The 24,273-nt window shown below is 40.1% G+C and overlaps 1 protein-coding gene across 1 annotated transcript; it reads left to right on the plus strand.

Annotated features, from left to right (window-relative positions):
- The first annotated feature begins 217 nt into the window (after positions 1 to 217).
- On the plus strand, positions 218 to 23,686 carry hat1 (histone acetyltransferase 1). Its single transcript, XM_030081576.1, has 11 exons — positions 218 to 349; positions 2,144 to 2,215; positions 2,347 to 2,422; positions 5,629 to 5,749; positions 15,741 to 15,917; positions 16,151 to 16,272; positions 16,827 to 16,931; positions 17,313 to 17,419; positions 18,126 to 18,277; positions 21,301 to 21,417; positions 23,012 to 23,686. The coding sequence occupies exons 1-11, from the start codon at positions 343 to 345 to the stop codon at positions 23,180 to 23,182; spliced, it is 1,227 nt and encodes a 408-aa protein (XP_029937436.1). The 5' UTR covers positions 218 to 342; the 3' UTR covers positions 23,183 to 23,686.
- The last annotated feature ends 587 nt before the right edge of the window (positions 23,687 to 24,273 follow it).

The following is a 24,273-nucleotide window of genomic DNA, read 5'->3' on the forward strand; positions in this document are numbered from 1 at the left end:
TAATATTATGCCCATGATCCACCACTACATCACTTCTTATTTTAATATAAACCTGATGCATAATGTATAATTTTATTCTTATATATACCTAAATCCATCAAGAAGTGGTGTTTTCATTCCCCTTATCGATACCCTTTATTTGAACATGTAGTCAGTGTGCTGGGCTGTGTGAGGTGAGGCACGTTGCAGCGGACTCCGGCAGGAAGTGTTGAAAAACTAGTTCCTCTTTTGCCTCGCATCAGCAGCGGCGGAAACACACGCACCCGGAAGTCGCCCTGATTCCGCGGGTCTTTTAGGACGACACGGCTCCACACAGCACTGAATACACAACAGTGCGCAGAAATGGCGGGTAAGTGGCTAAACACATCATTTTAATGTCGTTGCTATAACTCAATTCAGCGACAAATACTACTCGCTTTCGCTTTAATCCCACCGCAGTTGTCTTTAGCACCGGTGAGCGTGTTGTTAAAGGAAAGCGCGCGGTGTGCTCGCACTCTGTCAACAACAACAGCTAGCTAGGCTAGGCTAACTAGCTAGTGCAGCTAACGTAACAGTGCTAAAGGGAGCTCCGGAGGCCCTGGCTGCTAATGTTATGGCATGCTAGCTGCCTTTCTCAGAAGATGCAATGTAGGTTAGCACTGCTGGTCTTAAATTACACCTGAATATTGAGGTTAATAAAGAGAACCTTGAGTATTTTGCTGGGTGGGTAGCTAGCTAGTCTGATTGGAGATAGCACGGTGCGGGTCGAGGCACCGTGTCTTTGTGTTTTGCTTGGAAAGAGGGAGATGGTGACACCGTGTCAATGTCTTTGAATTTGACAGACCTATCTGGGGAGCTATCAGGGTGACATTGCTTGACATCAGGCAAGAATAGATTAAGGCAATTTTGAGTCTCAGATCCATGTTGCCATTTGCATCGTGCAACGACTATGTCCACACTTAACGTGCAGCTAGAAACGGCGTTTACATATTGGGATTTGCAGCTTATGCAGTGTATTTGTATGCTGATGTAAAAATGCATGTGAAATTGATTTGCATTGAAAATGAGGATCTGTTGATGAGACACTAAACATTAATGCTGGTTAGTTTGCTTAAATAACATGCATCTCCATGCACCTGCTATGGGTATGCATGTGAGACACTGTCTTTGACCCCCCTCCTACAAAAACAACAGTGTGTCTTCCTGTTGGTAATTTCAGTGAAGTGTGAGGTAATTAGAAGTGAGGACTATTGGTTCACCTTCATTCTGTCATCATTTTGTGAAGCCTGGTCTATGCATGCTTGAGGCGGCGTGGTTTGGGACATGGAGAGTGACGCTTGTGCAGTTGAATGAAGATACAAGAAAATACAAATGAATTGGAGTGACATACTAAGCAAATAAACACCATGTGTAATTCCATGAGCTGAATAGCATGTCTGCATTTTTTGTCTAGGAGAGGTGATCCAAATCTGTGATTCAGCGAGTCTATAAAAAAGAAGTTATATGCAGAATCAGTCGACCGATTAATCAGAACAATATCTGGCATTCTGAGACAGTCAGTATCGGCGCTCACAAGGCTGATAACAAGAAAATGTCTGCAGGCACCTCTGTCAGTGTGGCTGATGTGGAACAATGTTAGCAGTACATGAAGAAATATTTCTTTTCATTCATGTGTTTTTAATTTGTGCATGTGTTTTTCACTAACTTTAGTTTTTTTTTTTATCATTTGCTTATTTATTAACTTGATACATGTTAAATTTGAAATAAGTGCATTGCAGACAATGTAGAACTTCTTAAGCAAACAGAGACAAAGTAGACAATAACATAAGTGTTAAGTAAATATTCATTTAAGATACAAAAAAACCCAACAACAATGTTATTCATCTGCCATTGACCGCCCTGGTCTCTAAATATCGGCATCTGCCATTGAAAACCAATGTTGATCGAGCACTAATTCATGAAGGCTCCTGCTCTTGAGGTGGAACCAAAACTGTGTTCCAGGAGAAATATCGTGAACTTTTCTGGTGGGGAGTGGAAACACTTCCAGAAACTGTGACCGTGGCTTGGTGGTACAGCATGACACACAATGCCACAATACTGAAATAGGACCATATTGTTGTCTTTTTGTACATATTGTGAGGTTGATGTTCTTGTCTCTGTCCAGGAATGAATACGATGGAGAAGAAACTTGCTGAATACAAGTGTGACACCAACGAAGCGATATGTTTAAAGCTAGGTATGCTCAGCCTCCTTTATTTTGTAACTTTAGTGAGTAAATACTGCAACAAAGATACTGATACGATGTCAATTATTTGCTTGTCTCTAAAAATAAGTTAAAATTTTGACTGGATCTTACTTCGCTTTCAGTTCGCTTTCCAGAGGATGTGGATGATGACAGCACTACATTTCACCCTGAGTACAGCCACCAGCTTTATGGAGATGAGTGAGTCTCGTTTGTCAGCATTATTTGGTCTTACTTGTTAGCATGTGCGCATTAACCAAGCTACACATCCATTCCCTGTGAAGAAGAGAATGTTATTGGCACATTATTATAGCATGGATGAGCACACACACTCCTCAGCAGTGCTTCTTTCCTTCTCATTCATACAGATTATTTTTTTAATTTTACAAGCTGCCCTGTAAGCCAGTTCTAACACCTCTTTTACATTAAGCTCTGTGGGTTTCCACTGGTTGTTTTTTCCCCTATGACCATCAGCTACAAATAAACAAATAAAATCAGTGACCCCATTTACATTAGCAGGAGCTCTGTACACACTTTTCACCTTCAGATTATCTTGTGTCACAATCTGCCAACCTGATTTAAATGCTGTACTTTCTCTGACATTCCACCCAGGTGATCTTTCATTACAATGACACTATGAGGATAAGTCAGCATCCAATTCAAAAATGATGATTTGTTTATCACTATTTATGGAATTACATATGTTAAACTTACACTGAGATTAGGATTGCCTACCTAAAGCTCAAGTTGCCTCTATACGTGGTACAAATAAGAGGGAGGCCTGTTTATAGTGAGATTTTAGGTCAATATAAAGGAGGAATAACTTAACAACCAGTTAGTTATAAGTTATATAGTTAACAGCTACACTAGATAGGAAATAGTAGACCTTGGCCAAGTGCACCTTAACAGTAGTGATTGAGGCTGGCCCGCAGGGCTGAATCAATAGTTGGACTCTAAAGCAAATAGTAGCATTTATTGAATCAGCCGTCTGTATTCCCCATTGTCATTGCTGTAGAAGAGGTTCAGAGCCATCAAAACAAAAAAGTACAACAAAGTGTAGGAAAGTAATGTTACAGTTGTGTCGTGCACACTGTGCACCATTGAACAACACGCTGGTATCCAGCCCAGCAGAAGAAAAAGTGGAACCAATGCAGCCTGTGGCACCAGTTCAGTCTGTTGCCTTCAGACAACTCATTAGCAAAATACCAAATAGCCTATGTGTGCATTCACATGAGAAATGAAGCAGACATTTAAAAGTAGTGCAAAAGGTACTTTCCTCAGTAACTAATTACTTTTATTTGCAGTAATTGTTAATTACCTTACTTTTCAATTAGTTTTGAGGGAATATGTAATTATTTATAAAACAAAACAAAACAAAAAAAAACTGTTGCCCTACCCCACAGTTTTTGCCCTAGGTGTAGGGCTGAAATAATTCTTAGAGGACCCAGAATGATTTGATTAGCAAAAATCCTTGATTCAAATTCTGTGCCACTAAGCCTTGTTTCACTGATATTTGCCATGGAGGTCAAGTGTTTAAAATGACAAAATAAAAGGGACAGTGTCTTTCTGACTGTTCCCTGTAGGGTTGTCACGATACCAAAAACTGGGTAGTTGATACCAATGCCAGTGAATTTCCACGATTCTCGATACTTGCTTAATACCATGGTGAAAAAAAAGAGAAAAAAATCCCATTTACTTCAACATACACGCCTTTATTAAAATCTGTTGAACATTTAATTATATAAGCCTTCAAGTATTTAAAACAAGCAATAAGTCAACTGTGCTTTAATAACAACTTTTTAGACTACATAGAATTTCAACTGCAGTATCCAGCAGAGACATGAGAAAAATATGGAAATAATAAGTAGACTTATACATAATGAGAAAAAGAAACAACTATTTAACAAGAAACTTGGATGTCACCGTTCGCATATTTTGTTTTGTGAAATTATTATTATCCCCTGAGCATCCACCTCAAATGCAAAATACTTCCATACACGTCACCTGTCTTGTTTCTTTTGGACACGCCTGGAGGAGCCGTCTTTTACGCATTTGTCTTTTCTTCGGTCGACACTTGAACAAGCGTATATCATATGTATGCTGCCCCTGTTAGTTCCAGAATAATATTTTTGTTGGCCAGCTGAACGATAAATCTAAATAAATACTAATTCGATATAAATGCATCCCTTACCTACAGTGCCATAGAAAACCGGGGACTATTGGCATTGACTTGGCACAGAAGTATCGGTTCTTGTGACATCCCTAGTTCCCTGTGAATGGCTCCACAACTGACAAATTTTACAGTGGTCCAACTTTTGATGTTTATGGAGAGCCTAGAACATTTGTACTCTGTAATGAATTAGATTAAAATGTTGCTAAATATAGTACGTCAGCAAAAATGTAGGCTTACTTCGGTAAAAAAAAAATAGAATTTCTAACTTGAAAAAAATACAGTTATACAGTTACACTTAACTAAATGTAATTAGTTACTTTGAACCATGAGAAAAATCGACAATAAAAGCCCCCCCCCCCCCCCCCACACACACACACACTCAAAGAGCAGAGTGTTAGTGGTTCACTTCCCCCACCCCGTGCTAACCCTCCAGATTTTCTGTCTTTTCCACTTATGTCTGACACTATATTATGATCCATTGATTAAAATATTGTATTCTCTATTGTTAGTCTGACATTTCTAATCAGTTTTTGCAGTCGGTCCTACCACTGGGCATAGTTTTCAGTTTATCAAATACGCAAGGAGAAGTAACCTGTAAAATATGCAATAGAAAACATTGATACTAAATAATGGTTTGTGCTGTGTGATAATTGAGGCTCATAAAATGCTGTAAAGAGTGGCATTACCACCCCAATGTGACACATGAAGAGAAACATTGCCATTGGACTTGGGTTACACTACATTACTGCCAGTGATGCCTGTTCCTGTGTGTGGGCTTACAGTAGCATGTCATTATGCTCTAAATTGCATTTCTAAATTAGTCGAAACTAGGCTTAGTTATTTTTGCACTTGCCACAATCAGCTCAAAGGGAACTCGGTAATTGGGACATTAATTATTTCAGCAAGCCTAATTGCTAGTAAAGCTCAATCACACAGTTGCATAATGAAATCTATTTTGACATAAACTACTGGAGTGATGCACAGGTGATCCAGTGGCCAAAGGAAACAGTGACAGAGAGGAATAGCATTATACTATTAATTTCTTGGCATACCTTTTATCCATTAAACACATGTTATGTTATTTCTCCCCTGATGTTAATTCATTCTAAACTACACATTACCTAAAAGGGATACATAGTATATTGTTTTCTCTTTTGCACATCACTTGTCTCAGCCAAAAGATGAACCTCATCAATAGGATTTACAATGATTACACTTTTTTTCCCCTCCACAGTGAGGTGGCATTTGGATACAAAGGTCTGCAGATACAGCTTTACTACAGCGCTGGAAACCTCAGCACCCTCTTCAAAGTGAAATACTCCTCAAAAGTCACTGAGACATTTGACTGTGTGGAGGTAAGATTTGTATTTATGTATTACTTGAATTCAGAAGCCCTAGCAGTCAAGTCTTGCCTTTTGGGGACGTCAGTGTCAGTTTTGTCAGTTTTGTCAGTTCATGCTTTTACTTCTGTCAGCCACTTTTATCTGCTATAACAACACTGAATGATGCTGCTGGTGGTGCTGAAACGGTTGATTAATTGATTAGTAGAAACGTAATCCATTCTAATTCTTATAATCAGTTTACCGTATTAATGATTTAGCATGTAAAAAATACTGAAATTGATAAATTTGCTGGCCAGACAAAAAAAATGCTGGTCAGATGAAGGAAACCCATCTGAAGACACCAGTTTGGGCTCTGCTGACTTGCCATGAGCATTTGTCATCATTTTTAAAACTTTATAGAGTGAATAATTAATCGGTGAATCAAAAAAATGATCAGTAGCGTAATCGACAATGAAAATAACTGTTAGTTGCGACCCTATTGGGTAACCATGTACTGCTGATTGTCACCTCCGAATAAATCTGAGAAGTATTTTCAACACCTTCAGAAAACAAGCATCCAGCCTGATGAATATGTCATGCCAGCTGGTGAGGGAGCACATGGTGTCAAAAGAAAATTACATCCTCAGATATTCATAGACTGTTCAATGTGATGTTCAGTGTGTTTCTGTGGTCTTTTGTGCTGATTTGTTGTAATTTTTTATAAAGATGATTTTTGGGTGCTTTTTTTTTTTTTTTTTTTTTTTTTTTTTGGCTTTATTAGACAGTGGAGGGAGACAGGAAAGATGCAGCAGAGAGATGAGAGACATGCAGCAAAGGGTCCAGGCAGGGTTCGAACCCAAGCCACTGTGACTTTGTGTTAGTTTTATCTGAGCTACTGTGGCACCTTGTAATCTACTCTTTTGTCAGATGCACTTTAAACCCGCCCAGTGTACCTCTACTTAAAACAGCAATTTCCTAAAAGTTAAAGAAATGACCTCTGGGGTGCCATGGTGGCTTAACAGGCCAAGTCCTTGTCACAGCGGCCTGGGTTTGATTCCAGCCCAAGCCACATACTCCTTGTACCTCCCTCTCTCTGCCCTGTGCTTCCTTTCTTAGTTGACTGCAACTATCTAATAAAGCATAAATGCCTAAAAAAAAAAAAAAAAAAAAATATATATATATATATATATATATATATATATATATATATATACACACACACACACAGTACAGGCCAAAAGTTTGGACACACCTTCTCATTCAATGCGTTTTCTTTATTTTCATGACTATTTACATTGTAGATTCTCACTGAAGGAATCAAAACTATGAATGAACACATGTGGAGTTATGTACTTAACAAAAAAAGGTCAAATAACTGAAAACATGTTTTATATTCTAGTTTCTTCAAAATAGCCACCCTTTGCTCTGATTACTGCTTTGCACACTCTTGGCATTCTCTCGATGAGCTTCAAGAGGTAGTCACCTGAAATGGTTTTCACTTCACAGGTGTGCCTTATCAGGGTTAATTAGTGGAATTTCTTGCTTTATCAATGGGGTTGGGACCATCAGTTGTGTTGTGCAGAAGTCAGGTTACTACACAGCCGACAGCCCTATTGGACAACTGTTAAAATTCATATTATGGCAAGAACCAATCAGCTAACTAAAGAAAAACGAGTGGCCATCATTACTTTAAGAAATGAAGGTCAGTCAGTCCAGAAAATTGCAAAAACTTTAAATGTGTCCCCAAGTGGAGTCGCAAAAACCATCAAGTGCTACAACAAAACTGGCACACATGAGGACCGACCCGGGAAAGGAAGACCAAGAGTCACTTCTGCTTCTGAGGACAAGTTCATCCGAGTCACTAGCCTCAGAAATCGCAAGTTAACATCAGCTCAGATCAGAGACCAGATAAATGCCACACAGAGTTCTAGCAGCAGACCCATCTCTAGAACAACTGTTAAGAGGAGACTGCACGAATCAGGCCTTCATGGTCAAATAGCTGCTAGGAAACCACTGCTAAGGAGAGGCAACAAGCAGAAGAGATTTGTTTGGGCCAAGAAACACAAAGATTGGACATTAGACCAGTGGAAATCTGTGCTTTGGTCTGATGAGTACAAATTTGAGATCTTTGGTTCCAACCGCCGTGTCTTTGTGAGACGCAGAAAAGGTGAACGGATGGATTCCACATGCCTGGTTCCCACTGTGAAGCATGGAGGAGGAGGTGTGATGGTGTGGGGGTGTTTTGCTGGTGACACTGTTGGGGATTTATTCAAAATTGAAGGCACACTGAACCAGCATGGCTACCACAGCATCGTGCAGCGACATGCCATCCCATCCGGTTTGTGGTTAGTTGGACGATCATTTATTTTTCAACAGGACAATGAGCCCAAACACACCTCCAGGCTGTGTAAGGGCTATTTGACCAAGAAGGAGAGTGATGGAGTGCTGCGGCAGATGACCTGGCCTCCACAGTCACCGGACCTGAACCCAATCGAGATGGTTTGGGGTGAGCTGGACCGCAGAGTGAAGGCAAAGGGGCCAACAAGTGCTAAACACCTCTGGGAACTCCTTCAAGACTGTTGGAAAACCATTTCAGGTGACTACCTCTTGAAGCTCATCGAGAGAATGCCAAGAGTGTGCAAAGCAGTAATCAGAGCAAAGGGTGGTTATTTTGAAGAAACTAGAATATAAAACATGTTTTCAGTTATTTGACCTTTTTTTGTTAAGTACATAACTCCACATGTGTTCATTCATAGTTTTGATTCCTTCAGTGAGAATCTACAATGTAAATAGTCATGAAAATAAAGAAAACGCATTGAATGAGAAGGTGTGTCCAAACTTTTGGCCTGTACTGTATATATATATATATATATATATATATATATATATATATATATTTTTTTTTTTTTTAATGGTAAAGGAATGCCTTCTGACAACCCCCAGAGAGCTTGCCAACTTGTTGCATCCAGCTAGGGTCTATGTGCAGGTGGAAAGAGAGATAACATGATAGTGATAAAAGAAGTGTTGCACCCCTTACTTTAAACATAATGATCCTCAGTCATCAAGCTATCACATGTCTAAATGTGATCTTAAAGTGGTCACTAGCTTATTTCACAAAAATGGTTATTATTTATGAGTTTGATCTTTGTCGCTATAAGATCAGTCTGGTGTTGAGTTAATTATTACATCATATATTTCTGACCTTAGATTTAATATTGTATGGTAGGTATAGGGAATAGGTTTCTTTATACTACTGCACATTTTAATTTTATAGTCAAATATCCTGGGGTGTCATTTTCTTCTTTTTCTTCCCGAAACATCGCTGACAGACAACACAGTTGCTTGCCAGATTTTGTTTTAAAGGCAGCCTTTAATTTCATGTTAGAGATTGCCAAATAAAACACTCCTCTTGGCAACAACCTCTGCAGCCAAAACATCAACTTCTGCTTTGGTAAATCTCTGCTTCTTGGATCATGGGCTGTGTTTTTCGTCTGCAGCTTGCATGTGGAGTATAAAAATTGTGCTGCACCAGGACCTTTTCCATGGGAGTCACCAAATACACATGATTTTAGCTGTGCCATGTGGAAAAGATAAATTGATTTTAATCATTCAATTAATATCAATCTAGTATTATTTGCAGTCGTTTTGTTGGCGTTTCACAAATGAAACAGGGCAAAAGTGCCCACATTAGATTCTGATCCTGGGAAACCAGAACCAGAAATATAAAATGGCCGCACTGCCCTAGAGCTGCAAGAAGGCCACATCACCGTGACACTGTAAACCAGAATAAGGACATGCATGGTTAGCTAATATTAGCTAACGTTAGCTTCAGCCACTTTTGCTAGCATTCACAAAAATCTACTTGTTTAAGGTTAGGAAAAGGTTGTTCGCTAACCTCACATGAGAATCGAACTCCGCTTTCCTGTGTGAAAACTAGGGTTGGGAATCTCTGGCATGAGACCGATTCGATACAGATCTAGATACATGGTTTACGATTCGATTAAAAAAAACGATATATTTTTAGTATAGAACGATTCGATACAGTGTAAAAACAATGCGATAGTTAACATTTGTTGATATAGACGTTAATCATAAAGAAGCCAGTTCTATAAAATGACATTCTTACAGTATTTTCCAACATGTAAAAGACCATATATCCCCAAGCATTGTTGCTTTATGGCACTGTCAAAAAATAAACAACAACAAAATCCCATGTCATTGTATTTATTTTTAGACATGGACAAAAAAAAGACTTGGTGAATGAACATCATTTTCTTGGATGGGATCAGAAAATAAAATGTATATACATAAAAACAGAACATAAGACTTTGTCTTCAGTCCATTCACTATAGTAATAAATAAATAGTGCAAAGCCCCTCCAGAAATGACAAATATCCTATGGCTTAAATTGTCAATAGTGGCAAATGGTAGTCCAGGAAAAGATCAGCAAACATCACTATTTTCAGCGGTCAAGCTGGCGCTGGCGTCGGTGCTGGTGCAGTTGGCAATATTTACATCCATTTTTTTTCGTCATCGCCATCTATAAGTTTTGGGTTGGGAGCGTAATGTTACGGAGCATGCGCGAGAGTCATTTCGTGAGCTCTCGTGGTGTTTTACAGATGAAAACTGTAAAGCCTCAGGCAACCGACTCCTAGTCTTGCGATATCCGATCCACAACTCTACAATCGATTCATCTAAGGATTCTGCTACCGACACAGCCATATCTCTCGCCTGTAAAAGCAGCTATCTGGTCATATCGGTTTATCGTTCCCAACCCTAGTGAAAACCCTGTCTTTGTTTGACCCATCCTCCACCCCAAGTACCTTCTAACCCAGACTTTGTCGCTGTTTATACTACGTGACATTGCTATACCACGCCTTCATACCCGCGTGTACTTTCCACGCCAAGGCAAGGCCAAAACATGATACTGGCACAGTTTCCTCTTTTGGACCAGTGGTTCTGTTCCACACTTTGGGATGATTCTGGGCTGGCTTACAACTAATACATATGTGACTGTACCTGAAGTCAGACATTTGACCTGTCTGATCTGGATTCTAGCCAGTTTTAGAGCATTTTAGCCAATTATTGCAACAACAAGTCAGTCACCATGTTTTTTCAGTGGCTGTTAGGGATGCCCCCCTACCACTGTGCAAAGTTTTGGAGAATTTGGCCGAACGGTCATGTGTGAACTGGAAATAAGCTCCACAGTGCCCCGTGTCATTTGATTTGGTCAATAAAGAATAAGTTTCCACTCTTATCTGCTGATAGGCACACAAGTTTGGTTGTGTAACGTGAATCCATTCAGAAGTCCTATGACTTTCAGTGAGAAGCCACTCCTTCCTGCGGACAATTAGAGTGAAAAAAAGAAGAAACCTTTGTGTAGAGTAATGGAGATCAGCTATGACATTTTCGGGCTGCTTGTGTCGTACATTTAACCAGTCAGGGATGTGTGGCGCTAAAACTCCACCCCGATGGGGCCCAGGAACTCGACCCCAGGGCAAAAAGGGGGACTGGCTCCTCAGGTGGAAACAGAAGTAAGGATTTCTGGTTCCTCACAGGTTTCTATGTTTCAGGGACAGTTCCCTGGAAGGAGGAGGGGTGTAAGAAAGAACCACTGACAAACATTGCATGTTTTGTATATTTTTCCAACTCTTAGATGATTATAGTTTCAGGACAGTGGTGAAAAATGTATTTCTGATATTCAGTGTCTCATGAAAGTTTGTCTCTATTGAGAATATTCCCCCCAGGATTTATTGTAACATGTCAATTAAAATGCCATCAAAACTCCAACAACCTGTCACACTGTAGCACACTGAGTGGCCTTGAATTAGCACTACAGATTAGGAAGTCAAACTGCAACTTTTTGATAGTATGCCTGGTATTATTTAGCATGAGTGTTTGCCTTCATAATTTGATTACAGGGAGGCTTTGACCAAATATTATTCAAGGGGAGTAAATGAACCTTAGCTAAGTTTTTTTCCCCCTCAGCTGATTAGAGAGATTACAGCAAAAAGGCACCAAACTATAGCATTGATTACTCAGCTAACATTGTATTGAGGTGAATGGCTGCCTGCACTGTGGGCTATTTTCTTTGTGCCTTGATGTTGCTTCTTAGCTAACTGGAGTGAGTCAGGGCCACTCTCTGGGCGGTGACATTATTCCAGTAAGAGATCTCTTGTTTTGTTAGACTAATCTCGGCCCACCATAAGCCCCTGCGCCAGTACACTAATCCTACTCCTCCCTGTGAGAAGAGAAGGGTTTTTAAAGGTTTTGCATGAGGGGTCTAACATTGATTTTTTTTTTTTTTTTTAAAGAGGTTTCTGTGATTGAATCAGTAGGTAGGGAACTGTGATATCTCAGATATATTTCCAGGAGGGAAATGTAGCGTTAAGGATTTAAAAACATGAAGATAGTTAATTCTTTCAAGGCATACGTTCAAAATGTTAAATGAAGCTTCTAGGGCTGAAACAATTCATCAAGGACCTGAAAATGCTCGATTCAGATTCTTTTCCTCAAAGCTTTGTTTCATTTACAAATACATGATTTGACTGTGCGAGTTACAAACTAAGGTAGCCAGATGGAAGAAGGGAGAGAAGACACGAGCAAACAGCGAGGCAGTGTCGTCTAGAACGGAGCGGAAAGTGTGTAAACTTGACTGACACTGACTTCAGCTGAATGTCTCTTCTCTCGCTGTTACTGTTCTTAATCAGTGGCCGCCCCCTTCGCTCACTGAGGCACGAGACTCGCAAAAAAACCTGATGATTCTGAGAAGTTCCCGCGGTACTGCCCATTTACCTGGTGATGTGAGCCAAACACGTTATTCTGTTTAAGAATAAACGACGGCACTGTCACAGATGTCACACAAACCGACCACGAACAAAAATGAGCTGCGTCGTACCGGAATCGGTTTACAGATCAGAACAGAACAGGGCCGAGCTCCGAGTTGGAGCAGGGTCGCAATTTCCCGAGACCCGGGTCTCACTGAGTTTTTGAGAGGTTGCACTTCATTACACTGTGATGCATTCAGGCTCTTCAGTAAATATTAGTATTGGGAGAAGGTAAATTGTGATGTTATCATGGTGTGTTCGAATGTTGTAAAATGTAGTTTTTGGTGAGAAACCCGAATAAATACATGTGTTTGAATGAGAAATCTGTTTTCGCAGCAATATATAATAAATATTAGAGAGAGAATTATGACCTGTTTAACTTTCTAATACTAATTCTAACCAGTAGCCTATAACACATGAATGTAACATGGCACTTCATGCCTTAAACATGTTTTGTTTGGAAAGATAATGACAAAGGTAATGTTTTTGTATTGCTAAAATAGGCAATAAAAATGGTGATTTTTTTTTTTTTTTTCTAAAAGGAAACAAACTAATTGTTCATTTTAAGAAACCTGGCCTACTTACTTTTTTGCTTTTGTATATTTACTATTGCTCTTTAATAAAACGCAAAAGCACTTCTTATCTGATTGCTCGATTAATCAGTGGGATAATTGGTAGAATACTTGATAACTAATATAATCGATAGCTGCAGCCTTAGAGGCGTACATTTTTATCTAGTAATTGATTCATCTTATTGTCTATTTGTAAATTAATGATCCTACAATTAGTTTTCCTTCTTTTGTAAGGAGCACTAAATTCTGCATTTATAATTTATACAAATGTCTTCAGAGTTTTTTTGTACTTTGTATTAGTCAAATATCAGAATTAACATACCAACAGCCTGTATTTTGCTTTTGGACAAAAAACAACAGCATAGCAGTTAGTAATGCAAATTGCTTGTTCTGTTTGCTCTCTTTTTAGAAACGTCACAAAAGGCTACTGGCTGTTTTGAACATTTCTTAAAGCTGTCAATACAGCAAACATGCAGTGTGAATGAAAGAATTAGTGTGGGCCCCATTGAGGTCAAATGATTCTACACTGGGACATCTGTCCTGACAGAAAACGACAGAGCCACCCCCGATGATGTGGTCTTCAACTGGTGGTCGTGGGGGAAAGTGACACGACTTGTAGCACAGAGGGAGTCAGGGTTTCTGCAGTAGTGTTCAAATTTTAAATGATCCAGTAAAGCAGTTGGGTTGGTTTCTTCTGAAAAGGTGATAAGCACAAAATCACTTCCATCTCTGGTAGCTTGAAAATGCAAAGGCAAGACGACGCCAGCAACTGTTTCACCGTGTTCAAAAGTAGAGCGCCACTGTAGGAACATAGTTTGCAGAATCACTGATATTCAAACTGAAATGTGATGGCTGGCTTACTGTCTGTGTGCCACTACTTACTGTTCTGTGTTGACCCCTGAGTGTTCACCTTGTTAAGGGTTTGAGTGCAGCTGGCGTAGAGGTAGAGAGTTAGGGAGCAGCAGAGTTCAGGCTGCATCTGAAGAGTGTTTGTCTCTGAGTGCATGTGGACTGTCTGGGTGCAGTGCAGCTGGTGAGAGAAGAGAGCTAGAGACAAGGGGAGGGAGAGATAGAGTTCATGCAGCTGCCACTTTGATACGAGACTCTCATCAAAAATCACCTTCTCCCCTCCAAATTAGTCAAAAACACTATATTGCTGGACTTCTCACAGTTAGCGTTGTTTTAGGCCCAGTGCTGCTGCGCAAACTCTAGAGTGTAGTGGGAAAAGCCTGTTGTTGTTGTTGTTGTTGTTGTTGTTGTAACCTACAATCATTTATTAGATGCATAAACTGTATAGATTTGCTAGTATTTATTTAACTTGTTAAAATCAACTTCAGAAAGAATGTCTACAGTTGTTGGTCGCATTTTCATTTTAGCATGGCCTTTGTAGTGAATTGATTAATTAAATAATTACCTGAAATATTTCAATTACAGCATATTAGATAGTTTATGCTCTCTTTGTATTCATTCTCAGAAATCAAAGAAATTTAACAAAATGTTCTTAAAAGTATATTGTTAAGTGACATTCATGCTAGACTAAGGCATCTATTCTTGAAGGTTGTGCAATTCAAAGTGTAGTATGTCGGAGAGTGCCTGGGACAATGTGACGTGTTTGTCCATGGTCTTTTAAGCATGCTCCTTGTTCCTTAGAAATGTGGCTGAACAATTACAATGGTTAAGTGGCATTCAGCTGCAGGTGCATTACTTCCAGTTGGATATTAGCTGATGTCTGAAAGGGGGGGAATTAGCAGTATGTTGTATTAGCCTTTTGTAGTGCATTTTGCTCAGACCTTCTTCATTTCCCAGTTTTCAATGCTGAGCAGCAAGGGTCTCTGTACCGAAATAATGCCCATCACGCATGTAAATGGTGTGAAAGGGCTGCTTAGCAAAGTGTTCTCATGTCAATCCTTCTGGAAATGGATACAATGCAAACATTACAGCTGAACTAACCACACGTTGTACTGAGTAAAAAGTCCAAGGGTAGGGCCTCTTTGTCTCCGAGGCTCTTTGAAAACGCAGGGGCAAATTCATTTGATTGAGTTCGCTTGGCAGGATTAGAGGAGAGGCCTCTATTATGGATGCCCAAGGTTTGTTAAGTTGAGATCAATTCATAAGATTTTATTGCCTAGTGAGAAGCAGAAATGCGTCATTGTGGCAACTTCATCACATATTCATGGTTTAACATAAGTAGTAAATGTATTGAATGAAGTGTTCTTTCACCAGAGGAGGGGGAGGGTGCTGCGGTCTCTGCTCAGCTGACAGTTTTAATTGCCTAATGGTTTTCTTTTCACTGGCACAAAAACATGTATGCTTCCACTTTTATTTTTTGTGTTCTGTCAGTCAGCGCTGCAGTCTTGCCTAATTTAAGGACAAAAATAACTGTGTTGATGCACATTTTGTGACTGAATGTTCAAGCTAAGGATACTGTGGCTGAAAATTAATGAAATTTACTGCTGCAACTAACCTAAGCTATTTATTTGAGGTGTCTTTTTAATGGTGAATGCTTCACTGGTCACTGGTCATTAATCACAGAAAAACCTCTTGAAACTTTGTATTAAATATTTTCCCTCTTCGTCTAAATATTGCTTGTTTGTGCCAGTACTAAACTGACGTTTCATTCTCCAGCCTGATGATGTTGAAGGGAAGATCAGGGAAATCATCCCTGCTGGGTTCAGCTGCAACACTGACGACTTCATCTCACTGTTGGAGAAGGAGGCCAATTTCAAGCCTTTTGGCACCCTGCTTCACACTTACAAAGTCCACAATGAGGAAGCAGGAGAACTCACATACCAGATTCACAAGGTACACATATTTCCTTTTTAATCTGATCTCGCCTTGTTCCTTCACTTGTGCAATTCTTGAAACCTAACAGTGTCTTGTGGAGAGGATGCTTGCTTCAGTTTTAATCCTTTTTTATGTTGCTGTCACCCAGCTTGTATGCGCTTTACACAGCACCTAAACCATCCAAAACAATGGCACAACAGCTTGCAACAATGAACCTAATCAGATGTTGATGTTTGGTGTTTCTGCTTAAGGTTGACATGACCTGCCCGGGATTCCGAGAGTACCACGAGCGCCTGCAGACCTTCCTCATGTGGTTCATAGAGACGGCCAGCTTCATCGACGCAGACGACGATCGTTGGGACTTCTTTCTCGTGTGAGTGTCCTCCTTAATCGACATCAAACTCCCCCCACCCCGGAGTCTTTATTGTGTCAGTGAAAAACAAAGCCCCTCCTTTGGCCGCTTGTGACCAATTACCAGGCCAGTTTGATTATATTTCCCCCATTGGAGAATTGTTGATCAGGCAAGAGCTCCCTTTGTGCCCAAAGCCCTTTTCATTTTTTCAGGGGCAAGAGCTGAATTGAATACTGTTGTCTTTTGAAACACTGAACAATGTCTAAACAGTAAAAAGAGCCTCTGCCAGTGTTTTCTTTACCCTGGCACCTATTAATACTGACAATGGGGAAAATGGACTGAAGTGATTTTGAGGAGCTCAATCCCTCCTCCAACCCCTTCTCTTGCTCTAAGTTGCAGTACTCCAATTAAGTGCATAATGTATTCAGGTTGTAGCAGGTGTACCAATCGGGCCTGGCTGCTCCAGCATGCTGACATTGGGGAATAAGGGGGGCAGGAGAATGGAGAGGCTAAAATGGACGCTGCATGGGAGTGTGCCTGTAATTGACCTGTTTGCCTTTGTGTTTTATCTGCAGATTTGAAAAGTACAATAAAGATGGGGAGACTCTCTACGCAACTGTTGGCTACATGACAGTTTATAATTACTACGTGTACCCAGACAAAACCCGACCACGTGTAAGGTAATTGCTAGGGTAGCACGTGCCTTCCCATTCTTTTGTATAAAAAAGGAGAGGAAAATTATACATTTCTTTATCCTTTCCCAGAAGAGCCCAAATTACTGGCTTATATAGCCATGCATTCAGCTAGATTTAGTTTTATTACAAAACCGAAGTGATTTGTATCTCAAAACAACTGTATAGATAAGCATTTTATTTGATCAATTAATGGATATCTATAACAATCCATTATTTGCTCTTCTCAGTTAAAGAATTCTTCTTGTATGCTGAGTTGTTGCATAGATTCCAGATCCAGTTTCTTATAGGAGAGAAATTATTTTAAACAAACCTATCTCATATTCTATTGTGCACTAAAACAAGACTGTCTGTCCTCTAACTAACCAGCCAAATGCTGATTCTGCCACCATTCCAAGGAGAGGGGCATGGGGCTCAGCTTCTGGAGGCGGTGCACAGATTCTACTGCACTCTGCCCAAAGTACAAGACATAACAGGTAATCATCTGAATTTATCCTATTTGTGCTTGTGCTGCTGCAGAAATGGGTAACCACTAAATCTTTGTTTGAGGTCATTGTGTGACCCACAAAAACTATTTTCAGGATTCTTCTCTGGTCGTTTCTAATGACCCGTGTCCCACAGCATTACATTGCAGTGGAGTGGGTGCATCCCAGGCAGGATTTGTTTGAAGGGACAGCATGTATGGCAGTATGTGCTGAGGCTCTATTGAAACTAGTTGGACAGAAATACTTGCTTTGCATCAAGACAGAGGCTGAATACTAAACAGGCATCCCAGGTTTTTTTTCCTTTCAGAGAGGAAGCCTTTCTAAGAATGGATTCCACTTTCAATTTGACAATTGAATGGGGAGGGAGTTTCTGCCAGCGAGGTCATATGCCCTCGATTAATATTTCCTCATTGTTATTTCGAAGCGAATACTTGGAAAAGTGAAGATTGCAAATATGTAAATTCCAACCATTTTAGCAGCTCCAAAAACCCTCAAGTCCTTTCACTGCACCCCTGGCACACACACAGAATAACACTTACCGTGTCAAAAAGAGTTAACCATGGAGTGAAATGTGCCATGTTTTTGAGGGATTTGAAGAAATATATTATGACTCATTTGAAACCGAACAGGCTTATAATAACCTCATCTTCATAGTTGTCTCATTTGAACTCTTTTGTGCTGTGATGCCTGTTTCCAGCTGAAGACCCCTCTGAGAACTACGTGAAGCTGAGAGACTACGTCCTGGTCAAGCTCTGTCAAGGCCTGCCGTCCTTCAAGCCTGACAAGCTGCACCTTGGTTTCTCTGACGACATGGTCAAAGAGGCTCAAGACAAGTTGAAAATCAATAAGGTGCTGCACCGTGCATCACAGTCCAACGCCAAAACAACACACAACATGACATTGTTAGTGACTGTGTATAAATCCTGTCCATTTCCCTGAAACATTAGTTGTCAAAAGCCTGTCATCAGCAGCTTGACATTCAAAGGGGGAAAATGTCAGTGACATCTAAATACACATGAGCGCTTGTCCGTATGTGCTCTTTAAAGTGGCCCTTGCTCGTAGCAGTCCAAAGGGGTTTGAAAATGGAAACTTTTCCAAATGACTACAGTCTGACTGAAGGTCTCCAGAGATGCTGATATTCGGTATAGAATGATTCCTTCATATCAATACAAAACATTGGAGGATACTTGTAAAATTCCTTACCATCAAAGCTGTTTGAGAGGGGCGCCCCGGTAGTTCACCGGAGAGCACGTGCCTCATGTTAAGGCTGAGTCCTGATCGCACCATCCGCCCTTCGAATCCGACCTCAGGCCATTTGCTGCATGTCATCCCCTCTCTCTCTCCCCTGCCTTTCCTTTCTCTCCTGACTGTGACTGTCAAATAAATTAGAGATGCCAAAAAAATCTTTTAAAAAACTGTTTGAAAGAACAAGTAATGCCTGTCACACCTCTAAAATTAAAGATTCATTCTCTAAAGCGCTGGGTACTATACTAGATATACTAGAGATTTTGAAAATTGCAATAAGACAAAAGTTTTTTGTAGTTGTGGGGAGGGGTGCTCCTTTATTACACAGACACAGGAAAGACAGGGTAGAGATAGGCGATGGCATGCAGCAAAGGTCCTGGGCTGATATTTTTAAAAAAGTAAATTATTAAAATGGTCTGTTATTTGCCTCGACCTCCTTCATCGTCATATCCACATTACAGTAACTTTTTTTAATCACAAATCTCTTGTGTGTAAATATCTAATGAAAGTACTACTAGTAATCCCTACAATACCATCATAATATTGATATTGACATATTCAGTCAGATAGTGTAATCTTTGATTTTGTCCATATATTAATGTGCATAAGATGGGCACATGGGGGAAAAATCATTTGAACAGGGAGTGTTGCATTTCCAGGTTCTGATAGTACTATGTCATCAAAATCAGTGACTTAAAAAATTGACAATAGTAGTTCATTATAGGTCAGTATATTGTTTGTGTCTCTCCAAATATTGACCATTTGTCCACCGATTTAAAACAAAAGTGGGATTTGCCTGATTAATGATACAATCATACAATCATTTTACTACTGGCAGCTATTTGTCCTAAAATTCTGCAAAAACTTTGCCTTGCCAGTTTCCCTCCTTGATATACACCTCCCAGTCATTTTGAATGGGCGGTTACTTTTTTCTGCTTTCTTTATATTTTGTCACATTTCTACTGACATAAATCTGCCCCTGTCCTAGTCCATCATAAATGAAGCTGTAGACTCTATTCCTAATTAAAAGATTCCTTTCTGCTCCTAACTATAATAAAAATACATTGTTGACGAAATACTCACTCCACAACGATGCCATTTTATTTTTGCATGCAGCTTTTCTGACCAAAATAGGGATTGATTCAATTTCTGACTTGTTTACACTTTACTAACATCATCATAGAGTCATAGGCTTTAAATTTATCAATTCCTGTAAAGGAGGGAGGAGCTGGGAGAATCAATAAGTTTTAGTTAGAAAGTTTAGTTTAGTAACTTTTATGTATCACTTTTTGACAGCAGAGACGTCACAAAGTGCTTCACAGATGAAATGAGCAGAAACATACAGACATTAATAAAAACAGAAATAAATAAAAACAGAAAATAAATAGAAAGATTACTCAAAGCCAAGTCTAAAGTCATGGGACGTAAGCTGCTTTTTAAATGCGTTCCCAGTTCCAGTGTTTAGGAGCCACAACCTCAAAAGCATGGTCTCCTTTAGTTTTAAGTCTAGATCGAGGAGCAGCCAGCAAAGTGATCAGAGAAACTTTGAGACCTGCTGGTGACACGGGGCTGCAGCAGATCTCGGATGAAGGCAGGTGGCTGACCATGCGCAGCTCTGTAGGTGGTCACAAGAATTTTGAATTGGATTCAGAAAAATGGGGAGCCAACGCAGAGCCATCAGAGTCAGTGTCACAAGAGGATCTCGTCAAGAGTTTAGCAGCAGCATTTTGAACCACTTCACAATGGGCCTGAGCTTTTCAGTATTTCTCATCTGGGGGGAAAAAAAAACAAAAAAAAAAACGAGTGGATCAGATGATTACCATGCTGGTCCAAGTCAGATCTTGGTCCATAGTGAAACCTAGACTTCTTATTGTGGACTTAACCAACAAGGAAATTGACCAAGAGTGTAGAATCAAGAATTTCCACATGAGCCAGTTTGAATTTCCTTTAGTTTGATGGTCTCCTCTCTCCTGCGATACAATTCCACCTTCCTGGCCTTCTGTGGCAGTTTCCTGAGCAGATGAAGCCATAATTGCAGTGAGCGACTGAATTTTCTCACTGTTGTCTGTCTTAAACTGTAGTTTGATTGGCTGGAATTTTTTTTATCATTATCTCTGCATCTTAAAAAAATCTCTGAGATCAAACAAAAAGTAAGTATTGTTTTGGATGCTTTTAGAGTTATGACCATCCTCTTTATTTGAATCTGTTTATTGTCATCGTCATAGTCGTCATTCTAGGTATGTAAATAGGCCTCAAGCATCACATGTTGAAAATTTTTCTCAGAAATTTCAGTATTTCCTCACTGATCAAACCCAGTTACAGTTGTGTCCATATATTGTCCTTGTATTTTTCATGCACCTTCCATAAAGCTAATTATCACAGCCTGATGTCTGTGGCATAAATGGACTAAATGGTGATTTTTTTCATCACACCTTGGCTCTCTCAGCAAACAGACCCCTGTAGGCCTGGAATCAGCAAGTGCTGAATAGCTCTAGCAGACCTGGAGCCGTCCTGCTGGGATGTGTTTCAGATCCCTCTTGAGACAAACCAATGACTTCCAAAGTAAAAAAGAAAAAAAAAAAAAAAAAGCACTAACGACTGGGTCTTTTATTTTTCTTTCACCACAGAAACATGCACGGCGAGTGTATGAAATTCTGCGTCTGAGAGCAACAGATATGAGCGATGAAGCAAAAGCAAGAGAATACCGTTTGGAGGTCAAGAAGAGGCTATTTGGACCATACAAGGTGCGTTGTCAAAATCACAGCATGAATGTAGTATACTTGCAAGTCGCTGTGGAGGCAAAATGTGCTTGCAGAATGAAATAAAATGGCAACGCGATTTCCTTATGTTACTCGCACACAAAGCAAAATGCCGACTTGTCACTATTGCTGTCCAACAAGAAGCCAGATGTAGTGTTCAACCTTTTGTCAACAGCTGCTCAGTGCTGGAGGCAAAATGGCCCATGTGCAGTGTACACTTTATCTGCTTACAGCTCCGTATTGTCACTGTTTATTATGTTACCTATCAAAACTAGGAGAAAAATTGATCTTCAGTCCTGTGAAAATTGATAGAATACCAATGCCTTATTGTTGTAGCCACAATACGGCACACCAGGCATCTGTGGTTTTGCTACTGCGGGGGCTTTTTCTATTCAGGCAAATGCCATTAGTCAGGATTTGCATTTCTTTGGGAGAAATAATTTTCATGAAAGTATGTTTGAAGCTCTTAGTCAAAAAGCTGTTTCTTTCTTTTTCAAAGTTTCATATTTTTACTAGTGTTTGCTGTCCTTTTCAAACTTCATCAGGCAAATGGCGCAATTTCATCCAATCGTCTGCTATTTTCTCATGTTTTTTACTTGGCAAGTTGTCTTGAGTTTCAGAAATTCAGTCTAACCGACTTGAGTCTGGTGAAACAGTATCATCGTCTACAGTGGACAGGCATACAGTGTATGAACCCATATAACACCCTACAACCTGTTTGCTTGTGACATTTTATATTTGAGCAGCTCGCTGAAACTCTGCATACCAACAATTAGAGGATTTGCTGTCAGCAGTGTAACCACATGTCTTGAAACTGGCAGTATGTGATGGGGGGGAAAATAGACCTATGCGGTGAAAAGGGAAGTAGGAATTCCTTGGGAGAATGGCAAGGAAAGATCTGGTGGCCAGATGCAGACCGTTGGTGTTTCTTTCTTTTTCTTTTTTTTTTCCCTCCCTGAGGAGGTTTGGTTTGTAGTGAGTTGAATGGCAGAGGCTGTTGCTCTGCGAATGCGAGGGGGATTATACATTTCTGCTCAACCCTGGGTTCTCTTACCTCCAGTTCCCCAGTGGCCATGTCCACGCACGTCTGTGAGTGCAGGTTTTTGAATGTAGCAGAAAGCACAAGACTTAAGGTGTATGTATATGTACTTTTTGTCCACATGTTTACATGTCTAATTACATTCTGTTGTATTTGTTTGCTAAATTTGATCAAACATTTTGGCCTAGTTGACATTGTTGCTGGATGCCTACTGTGTTATTATGTAACCTACCAGAGTTCTGGGCAAGATCTGTCCACAGGGTTAAGATTAGGGTCTGGTTCTGGTTATTTCTGGGCTTATGTCAAGCCTGTTTAAGCAAATGGGCAAGAGGCCAACATTTTATGACCAACTGCAGTCAATGTGGGCGTATCTTGCCCAGAACACTGGTGGGATCCATAATAAGGCTTTAAAGACATGTTGTGGAAATGTAATTTATGGCTTATTGATATTCTACTGAAGTCTTGTTGATATTTAACAAGTGTTACCAAAATTAACACCCTAACCAGTGTGTGTATTTGTGTTGTGTTCGCGCCATGCAGAAGAATCAGAGGGAGCTGACAAAGATGATGAAGTGCTTGCGGCCGGAGGAGCTGGTGTCCCACATCCGTCAAATGGACACTCAGATGCAGCACGAGGAGCTGGAGAAGAGCTATCAGGACGTCGTGGGAGAGTACAGGAGAATCATAGAGAGGCTTGCAGCGCAGGCCTGATCAAACTTTGACACGCCGCCTGCCTGCTGGCCCGGAGCCCGCCACCCTCCACAGCCATACGGGTGGTCTGCTCCGTCTGTACAAAATCCACATAGCCACAGACTTTGGTTCCAACTGAAAAGAAACTCCTCTGATGTGACTAATCACAGTTTTAATTGAGGAGTATCACGGATTTATGTTAGTGAGTCAGGTGTACCAACTCTAGGTTGTAGTGGAAAAGGCCGATGTCTCCCAGCTGACACTGATGCAGTTCAAGGATGAGCATGGTGCAGCTGGTGGGGAAGACTTGCTCTTTGTCCCATGTGTTTAATCACACTTTCTGAGATTCAGTGATTTATAATCATTCACAGGTGATATGAGTTCCACCACCTTGCAAAGAAATGTTTCCTCTTCATAATTGACAGGTTTTTTTTCTTAAAGATCTTTTGTCAAAAAAAAAATCTCGAATGTCTGTTTTGAAGCACTTCATACTGAAAATAAAAATGGTTTTGTATATTGCTCAAACTGTTTGATTTCATTGTCATTTAAGAGCCACTTAGAGGAATATATTATTGCAGTATATCTGCCTCTTTCTATTTGCACAGAGGATAATGGACTGGGTTACCAAGAGTGTTTCTAATTGTGTATTATATATTCAAATCATCTGTAAACTTTGTGGTTACCTCCAATTGACAAAAAGGTGATTCTTTTTTCATTTTTCAAACAGTTTCTCAAGGTTTTGGAATTGAACAAAGAACTTCAGCAACATCTATCAGCTTAGCCCAGCCCAGTCTAGTACAGCATGCACTCTACATCACTTTCTGATATAACTACTTAAGATTATTTTAGTACTTAATTGCGTAGTAAAGCTCTGAACTGGGTCGACTCCTGCATTTTTCCAGTATGCGTTGCTGTTTTTATTTTACCCATTTTAGGGATGTAATTTTTGTTGAGGCACCCTCTTGTGGGTAATGCAGCTTCTGATTGCCATTGACGTTGAGTGTTGGGCTAATGAGCATTATGGTTTTCAATTTAAAACCTTTGTGCTGCTGTATTGCCCCGCTTGTACAGATCACTGTGATGAATAGCCATCATTCGATACTTTAGCGCAT

The sequence above is a fragment of the Myripristis murdjan genome, chromosome 21 (assembly GCF_902150065.1).
Source record: "Myripristis murdjan chromosome 21, fMyrMur1.1, whole genome shotgun sequence".
Classification (NCBI taxonomy): Eukaryota; Metazoa; Chordata; class Actinopteri; order Holocentriformes; family Holocentridae; genus Myripristis; species Myripristis murdjan.

What these genes read in the sequence shown, in the direction of transcription:
- hat1 (XM_030081576.1), top strand. An exon ending in AGACATTTGACTGTGTGGAG is followed by an intron (nt 5,750 to 15,740) that starts GTAAGATTTGTA and finishes TTCATTCTCCAG; the next exon opens with CCTGATGATGTTGAAGGGAA. An exon ending in CGTTGGGACTTCTTTCTCGT is followed by an intron (nt 16,273 to 16,826) that starts GTGAGTGTCCTC and finishes TTTTATCTGCAG; the next exon opens with ATTTGAAAAGTACAATAAAG.